General features: G+C 53.0%; 1 protein-coding gene across 3 annotated transcripts in view; it reads right to left on the reverse strand.

Annotated features, from left to right (window-relative positions):
• Positions 1-1,509: 1,509 nt before the first annotated feature.
• DAG1 (dystroglycan 1 (dystrophin-associated glycoprotein 1)) overlaps positions 1,510-7,977 on the reverse strand; it is a 91,359-nt gene continuing 84,891 nt past the window's right edge. For 2 of the 3 annotated variants that reach the window (XM_011980899.1, XM_011980898.1), the window contains exon 3: positions 1,510-6,326. In XM_011980899.1, coding sequence (XP_011836289.1) covers positions 3,924-6,326 — 2,403 coding nt within the window. In that variant the 3' untranslated portion in view covers positions 1,510-3,923. The remainder of the gene's footprint in view (positions 6,327-7,977) is intronic. The other variant, XM_011980900.1, reaches the window with a different exon arrangement.

Consider the following 7,977-nt stretch of genomic DNA (forward strand, 5'->3'; position numbering starts at 1 on the left):
CCGTCTCAAAAAAAAAAAAAAAAAAGATCTAGGCCCAAGGCAGTGCCTTTACGCCAAGAGAAAATGCAGATTCCTCTAGAATTTTCCGAGACCAGCACTGTCTCCAAGCCAGGCCAGAGTCATTCCAGGTCAGAGGAATGTGGGAAGGTAGATTCCTGCAGGTCTGATGTTCCTTCTTTCCTGCCCTCCTGTCTACGACCCTCTAACCCCAGCTTAAAAGACCTGAGCAGTCCTCATCCAAATCAAGGAACAGAGATCTGGCAGGAGTGCCAGGGGTCAAGGGTCTGCTGGGCTAAAGAGGGTATATTCCCCCATCCCCCAAAGGAGGCAAGGCAGGGCAGAGGCCAGAGGTCCTTCTGGCCTTAATGTTCTCTGCCAAGACCAAGTATTCCCTTACTTGAGTTCAGAACAGTGAGTCCACTCATTACCCAGTGGCTTCAGGTTAGATGTTAAGCAAAACCTCCTGAGGTCAAGAGAGTAAGGATGGGGTAATTTCCTGGGCCCCTGCTGCTAGGCCTAGGGAGTGAAGTGTGTGCTGGGGACAGCTTTTCCCAGCGCTTAGCGTGGTGCACATTCAGGTCTTAACTCCAAGTAGTTGTTGGACCTTCAACAACCCCCGACCCTGGGACTCAGCTCTTATCTGCCTCTCTGGGTCTTGAAAGCTTTGAGCAGAGGAGCAGGGGGCATGGTAAGGAGCCAGTGATGGCAGAGTTGAGCCCAGAAGAGGCACCAGTTGTTCTGTGACCAATCACTCGATTCTGCCCCTTTGCTCCTTGAAATACAGCTGCTGCATCTCCTGCCGCCCACACTCCGGGCAGTGTCCTAGGACAACCCATCTGCCCCTTCCTGGGCACTGAGTCATGATCAGCCTACCCAGCTGGCCTGTCCATCGCAAGCCAGACACTGAAGGTCACCCCCCAACCCCCAGAACCTACAGGTCAACCAAGGCAGAGCAGCCTGGCCAGAAACTATTGTTCCCACCCCGAGGCCAACACAAACCTGCCTTGAGACTACCTGGGAGACTAGCCATTCCCAAGCCCACAAGACAATGTGGGCAGGAGCTGGGGTAGAGCTGCAGCCAGAGGCATCCCTAGGTCCCCATCTTCAGAGACCTGGCCTGAAGGACCCCTACCCAGGAGGTACAGGGGCTGACCCACTCTGGGGCAGAAAACCTGTGACATCTTTCCCACCATCCTCCTTCCCAGCCAGTCTCACTGGGTTCTCTGCTATTCCCCACCCCTTACAGATGAGGGACTGAGGATGAAGGAGACTTGTTTTAGCTGGTTCACAGGCAGAAGAGGGAAAAAAGGGGCATTACATGTCGGCAGAGTTTCTGGAGTGCACACCCAGCCCTCCCAGCACAGAAATGGTAAGGCTTACGTGGAGGCCACTGGGCCAACCCCAAGTGGACCTGGCTGAGTCTCCTCTTCCCCCTGTCACATGAGCCCCCAACCCCTCATGTCCAGGAACCTCTCCAGATGCCAGGGAAACAGACGCCCAGAGGCAACAGCGTTGTAATAAAGACACTGCTTTTATTTAGTTTGATATGTTTCTTTACAGAATGCAGAAAACACATCTTAAAATCATATAGAAGGAAATAAAAACACATCAGTGGTTGGTGAACACTTGAATGTGAGATTGGCTCTCCATCTCACAGAGTCCAGCGGCCATCAGCAGCCCAGCACTCAGGGGAGCAGGCTGCCTGCAAAGGCATTGTTGCTGTTGTTATTCTGTTCACTGCCCCATCGCCTCCAGTTGCTATGGCAACCGGCCATTCTGGGCCAGCCACGTCTCTTGCATGGCAGTGCCCAATGGTGGAGTTGCTAGGGGCAACGGAGCTGTTTGGAAGGCCTTTCAAAGCCCTCACCTGGAACATTGGGAATTGTTTATTTTTTGATGAGGTCATCAGAAATAATCTCACCAGGTCAGATCCCACTTGTGCTCCTGTCTCTGGGGGCACCAAGGAAACTCTGACTTGGAGGCATGAGCCCAGTCACCAGTGGTCCACTAAGCCTGCATTTACAGGCTCCCCCACAGGAGCACTGCTCAATCCAGAGTACCCCTGGGGACTGGGGCAGGGGAGAGGGGCTGGGCCCTGTGGGAGAAGGCGCAAGGGGAAATGCCCTCTGGAGAACAGTAGGACGGAGACCCCTCCCCTCCTCTCAGCCCTCCCCTCCTGAGGCAGCACACACCAATCCTCTGCAGAACAGTCGATATGGCTTAGAAGTAGCTGCTCCGTGTGCAAAGGGAGCCTGGGTCCACCCACCCACCCTCAATCAGGGAAGGGATACATTATTGCAAAAGGCATTCCTCCCTAAAAGGTACCCAAAATAACTCTCAGACATCAAGAAAAGTCATGCTCAAAATGGTTTCTTCCACAGGAGAATCAAAGCAGAGTGGGCGCCCCTGAGTCATGGGACAGAGATGCAGATGGACGGACGGATGTTCTGCTAAAAAAGGCAAAAGAACCCCAGTGTAATTCCAGAATTTAAACATTAGGAAAAGTAGGGGGAAAAAATCAAAATGAGCAAAGCCGTCAGTTCCATGGAATCAACACTAAGAGCTTGTACAAACTGCTGTAAGCATCACCATTTTTAATCTTTTTAATAAAACAATTTGAGGCTGTATAAAAACTTTAGTAAAAAATTAGCTTTGAGAGCTCACAGATTTTTTATTATGAACTATTGCTGGCACTCCTCCCCAGCCACCAGACCTTTTCCAGTAGTTCAGGCCCAAGGCCTGGGACTGGAGTGCCAGAGAAAAGGGATGGGGTGGGTCCGGGTAGGGTTGTGGACTGTTAGGACAAAGCGGCCAAGGTCAAGTGAGGAAAGAGCATCACATGACATAAAAATATTGCATCTTCACCAAAATGTCCCCCACTGAGTGTTTCAAAAAACCGTGGTATTCCTTTTAGGAGGGAAAAAAAAACCAACAACGCACGCACAGAAGGGTAAAACAAAATGGGTTGGTTGATGTGGTCGAGACCTTCGACCTCCCGGGTGACCCCACAAGCAGCTGGCCCATCCTGGAGCACCAAAGTTGGGGGCCACAGCCACCGCTGCCTCTTGGAGTCCCTTTTTCATGAAAATGAAGACCCCTTGGTGGTGGGCCACTAGTGTACGTGGGCTGGAAGTGGGGATGTCCATGGCCCAAGAGACCCCTCCAGCTTCCAGCCCCTGGCAACAGCGGGAGAGCAAACCCAGCACCAAGGACCTGGCATGAGCCAGGGCCGGGAGGCCCCCAATCAGGCTCTGAAGTATCAGAGCAACCAAGTTGACGTAGTGTGAAAAAATAGGATTCCTTTGATAAAAAATACTGTCCCTTGGTCTTCTCTAAGTTTGAAACACCCTGGGAGCTTATTTTTAGCAAAGCAATTCCCCATACCCACCCGAAAATTATACATACAAGTTTAGGTAAACAGCAGATTAAATGTAAAAACTTAACCTTAACTTCTGAAAGTCCTTTGAATTTAATCTTTAGTTACTGTTTTCCATGTTACATCCTGCAGCTAGACACACGTGAATAGAAAAAACAGTACAGTTAGTGTTAAAGGCAAAACGCAGAGAGCCAGGGGGCCACCCGGCACTGCCTGCGAGTTCATTCATGGTTCCTCGCTCCCTCCACCTCCACTCCACATGGTGCTTTCAGAGCCAGCCATCAAAAACGAAGCGAAGAATTCTCTATGAACAAACCAAAAGCTGTTAGGCAAAAAATAAAAATAAAAAAGTCCCCAAAGTCTCTCCAGCTGCTTTGGGGTTTGGGAGGACCAGAGAGGGCGGGCTTGTCCAGGCCCGTGTCAGTGTGTGCTAGGTCAGGTGTCGGCTCCCGGTGGGTGATGGTCTGCAGGCCACCGGTCTCCACAGACAACACCATGTTGTCTCCAGGCCCCTGCCCTACCCTGCCTCCACCCAGGCGCTTGCGGGTTAAGGAGGGACATAGGGAGGAGGTGACCGGTATGGGGTCATGTTCTTGGGACGGGAGCCCTTGCCCTCCATGGGTGCTGTGAAGGGCGGTGGGGGCTGGTAGGGAGGCGCATTGGGATCCTCATCCCGCAGGGGCGTGTACTCTCCCACGGTGTCCTGGTTCAGAGGAGTGGTCTCGGGCACACTCTGGTTGGGGTACTCGGGAGGGGGTAGGGGAGCCTTCTCCTCCTGCAGAATGAGTGGCATGCTGGAGGAGGGTGGGGGCTTGGAGTCGTCCAGTTCGTCCGCAAAGATGATAGGCACCCCCTTTTTGATGAAGGTGGCCTGGTCCTCAAGGGTAAGCTTGCCCTTCCGCTTCTTGCGGTAGCAGATCATGGCAATGATGCCAGCAATGAGCAGGATGGCTGCGACCACCACGGCCGGAATGACTGTGTGCAGGTAGACATCATCCTCACTGCTCTTCTCAGGGTCCCTGTCAGGCACCTCTGTGGGTGGCACCTCTGAGGGCACTCTCCTGGGTGGTGCCACAGGAATAAACTGTAGGTGCCGACAACTGCCAGAGCCCATCACAGCGATGCTCGTGGCCTTAAAGTCAGGCTCTAGGGCGTTGGAGAAGGCAGGCCGAGGTTTTCCATCATCCTCAGCGATCCGGCGGCTCAGCCCAGCGATCTGCTCCTTGGGGCAGGGCTCCAAGGGCAGTGTGTTGTTGATCCATTCCACCACGATGGAGCCCCGGGTGATATTCTGCAGGGTGACGGTGCTACAGTTTCGGTCTCCAAAGGCGAAGGCCAGTTTCTTTACCAAGGCAATCTTCTTGTGGATGTCATTCAACACCAGTGCCGGGTCACCCACAAACTTGGCCTTGAACCTTGCAGGAGCCCTATCCCCTTGGGGGCGCCTATGGACGTGGATCTCGAAGGCATCCACAGCCGACAGGCCCCCCTTGTCTGTGGCATGCATGAAATACTCGTGTTTGCCCACGTGGCTGCTGTCGGGAAGGCCATACATGAGCTGGCTGTTGCTGTTGAACTGTACCCAGGACTTCTCGCCCACCAGCTGCTGCTCCCGCAGTTTCAGGGTCAGTTTCAGCTTGTCAGTGGTGGTGTCCTCATGGTCGTAGAAAGTGTCTGACGGGATCTTCACCTCAAAGTAGGTGCCAACCCAGGCATCTACCCTGTCAATATGGTTCTTGAGTTCTGGGCGCTGGTTGGGTTCTCCGCCACGGGGCACTCCACTGGTGGTGGTGCGAATACGAGTAGGCGGTGAGGCAGTTTCCAGTCTGGTGATAGGAACTTTGGTGGTGACCCGGGGCACTGGCCGGGGTGTCCGTGGTTTCTTGGTTGGCCTGCGAGTTGTGGTGGTGGAGGAGTCAGTTGAAGGCGTTGCTGGTTTTGGTGTGGATACTCGTGGCTTCTTGGTGGTGGTTGTGGGAGGGGTAGCAACTGCAGTAGGCTCCACATAGCCAGGAATGGTCATTGTTGGGCGAATCTGGCCAGGAACTGTGGTGCCAGCTTCTGACACCCGAGTAGGCTGGATGGGGCCTAGGGTTGGGGTCTGAATAATGGCGCCTCGAGTCCGGATGGTGACCGTGGGTTTCCCAGGAACAGGATCCCTGACTGGAGGAGCCATGGTCTCTGTTGGAGGAGCAATGGCTGGAGATGTGGGTGTTGGCACGATCCTGGATGGGGGCTCCTGGATAGCCGTGGTTGGGGGCCCAATGGCAGTGACAGGTGTGGGTGTGGCATGGATCTGCCTCCGGATGCGTTTGGGAAGAGGGGGCTTCTTATTGGCGATGTGCCAACCCACCACAGGGTAGCCAAGCTGAGCAGACATAGCACCCTCCCTGGCAGGAGCCTCCACACCACGAATGTCAGGCACACTGTTCTGGTTCAGGGAGCAGCCCAGCTTCCAGGAGAGAAGGGCCCCATTCTCCACCACCTTTTTTGCATTTCCCGGGCCAGCCATGAAGGCCGACATGTCAAATAGTCTGTTATTCACCACCGGCACTAATTTCATATTGTGAAGCTCTACTTCTGAGAAGCTCCGCATCCTGTGCAGGAGGTCAATCCTTTGCTTTGGGGTCATCTTGGTGAGGTCGGCATCCAAAATCACCGTCAAAACAGTCACAGGTTCATCCACAGCACAGGCAGATGATACCACCTCACCAGGGTCTGGGAAGGCTGTCCTCACTGACTGCAGCTCACTGTGGTCTTCAGGGTAGACCTCAATGGAGAACACACTGGAGGTCTGGGGGATGTGACTCCCGTTGGCCCCCAGCCGTGCAGCACTCACCGAAATGTAATGCACACCCTTATCAGTGTCAAGGGGGAGGCCCTCCAGGGTGTGGCTCTGTGGGTCCCAGTGCAGCCAAGATGGCAAAGCCTCCTTCCCTGCTGCTGATACCTAGAAGAGACACAAGCATAAGTTAAAAGTACTATTGTCACTGCATAACCTGAATATGATCGCAACAGTTAACCTGAATTGTATGACAAGCTTAGGGTGTAATTCAGAATGCCTGCTGGGGAAGCTAATTCCTCTCCCCTAGAGAGACACAACTGAGTTTCTTTATCTGTCACAAGACTAGGGCTATGAGATGGGCTAGCTTGGGAGGCCAATATCTCACCCAAGGTCACACAGTGGGGAGACAGCAGTGCTGGCACTCAAGCACATGTCTCATTCCTGAGAACTGATGCCATGGAGCTCACAACTGTTGTGGATTTTGTAACAGTGACACACCCTGCCACCTACTTGCCCATTCTACCTGCAGAATCAAATCACATCCCAGCCCTCAGCAATCCTTTCCACCCTTGCCTCAGACTTCTCCCTGACCCTCTGCAGACACCACATCTTTGCTCAGGTCACATGCCTGGCCTGGAGGATGCCTCCTGCCCCAAAGTGGAGATGCATACAGGTCTGGGTACAAGGGAGGGTTCAATGCCCTGAAGGACTCACTTTACATCATCACGTTACATTCAAGTGTAGTGGGGCACATTTGTGTAGCAAAGAAAGTTAGTTGTATCTGGCCGGGCGCGGTGGCTCAAGCCTGTAATCCCAGCACTTTGGGAGGCCGAGACGGGCGAATCACGAGGTCAGGAGATCAAGACCATCCTGGCTAACATGGTGAAACCCCGTCTCTACTAAAAAATACAAAAAACTAGCCGGGCAAGGTGGCGGGCGCCTGTAGTCCCAGCTACCCGGGAGGCTGAGGCAGGAGAATGGCGTAAACTCGGGCGGCGGAGCGTGCAGTGAGCTGAGATCCGGCCACTGCACTCCAGCTTGGGCGACAGAGCGAGACTCCGTCTCAAAAAAAAAAAAAAAAAAAAAAAAGAAAGTTAGTTGTATCTAATGTTTTCATTTACCCTGCTTCTCAAATCTTAAAACAAACTGTGGTGCCCAGGGAGCGGGGACTAGAATCAACTATTCTAGAATAGTGCTTATTAAAGGAATCCCAAGGAGCTCTGGTCTCTCTAAAAGAGAGAGGCTCTATAGTCAATCAAGTACAGGAAATACACAGGGCCCTCTTCTGCCCTTGGAGAGACCAAGCACAGAAGCAAGCCTAAGGAGCTCATCACCTTATTCCAACTTAACAGCATCTCCCAGACTTCTTTCAGTGTGGAAGTCCCTTTCCACAGAGATATAACTGGTCATACTCAGAGCACCCACAGAAATGCCACCATAGAAACCTCCACCATCAGCTGACAAGAGGAAAATATGACTTGGCTCTTGCCCTGGCCCCATGTGTGGCTCCTCTCACTTTTGGGAAACACCTACTCCTGCCCCAGTGCAAGAAAGGTGACACCCCCCATTCTCTGGTTGGCCTGAAGGCACTCTCATCTCCATTGTCCTATAACAAGTCCAGAGACAAAGTGGCCAACACACAGTACATCTCACTGCCAGCCTTAGCCCAGGACTGCCCTTCATAGCCACTGCTTGTCAATAGAGTTCATTCATGGTTCCTTGCTCCCTCCACCTCCACTCCACATGGTGCTTTCAGAGCCAGCCATCAAAAACGAAGCGAAGAATTCTCTATGAACAAACCAAAAGCTGTTAGGCA

This window comes from Mandrillus leucophaeus, unplaced genomic scaffold, assembly GCF_000951045.1.
Source record: "Mandrillus leucophaeus isolate KB7577 unplaced genomic scaffold, Mleu.le_1.0 Scaffold22, whole genome shotgun sequence".
Lineage (NCBI taxonomy): Eukaryota > Metazoa > Chordata > Mammalia > Primates > Cercopithecidae > Mandrillus > Mandrillus leucophaeus.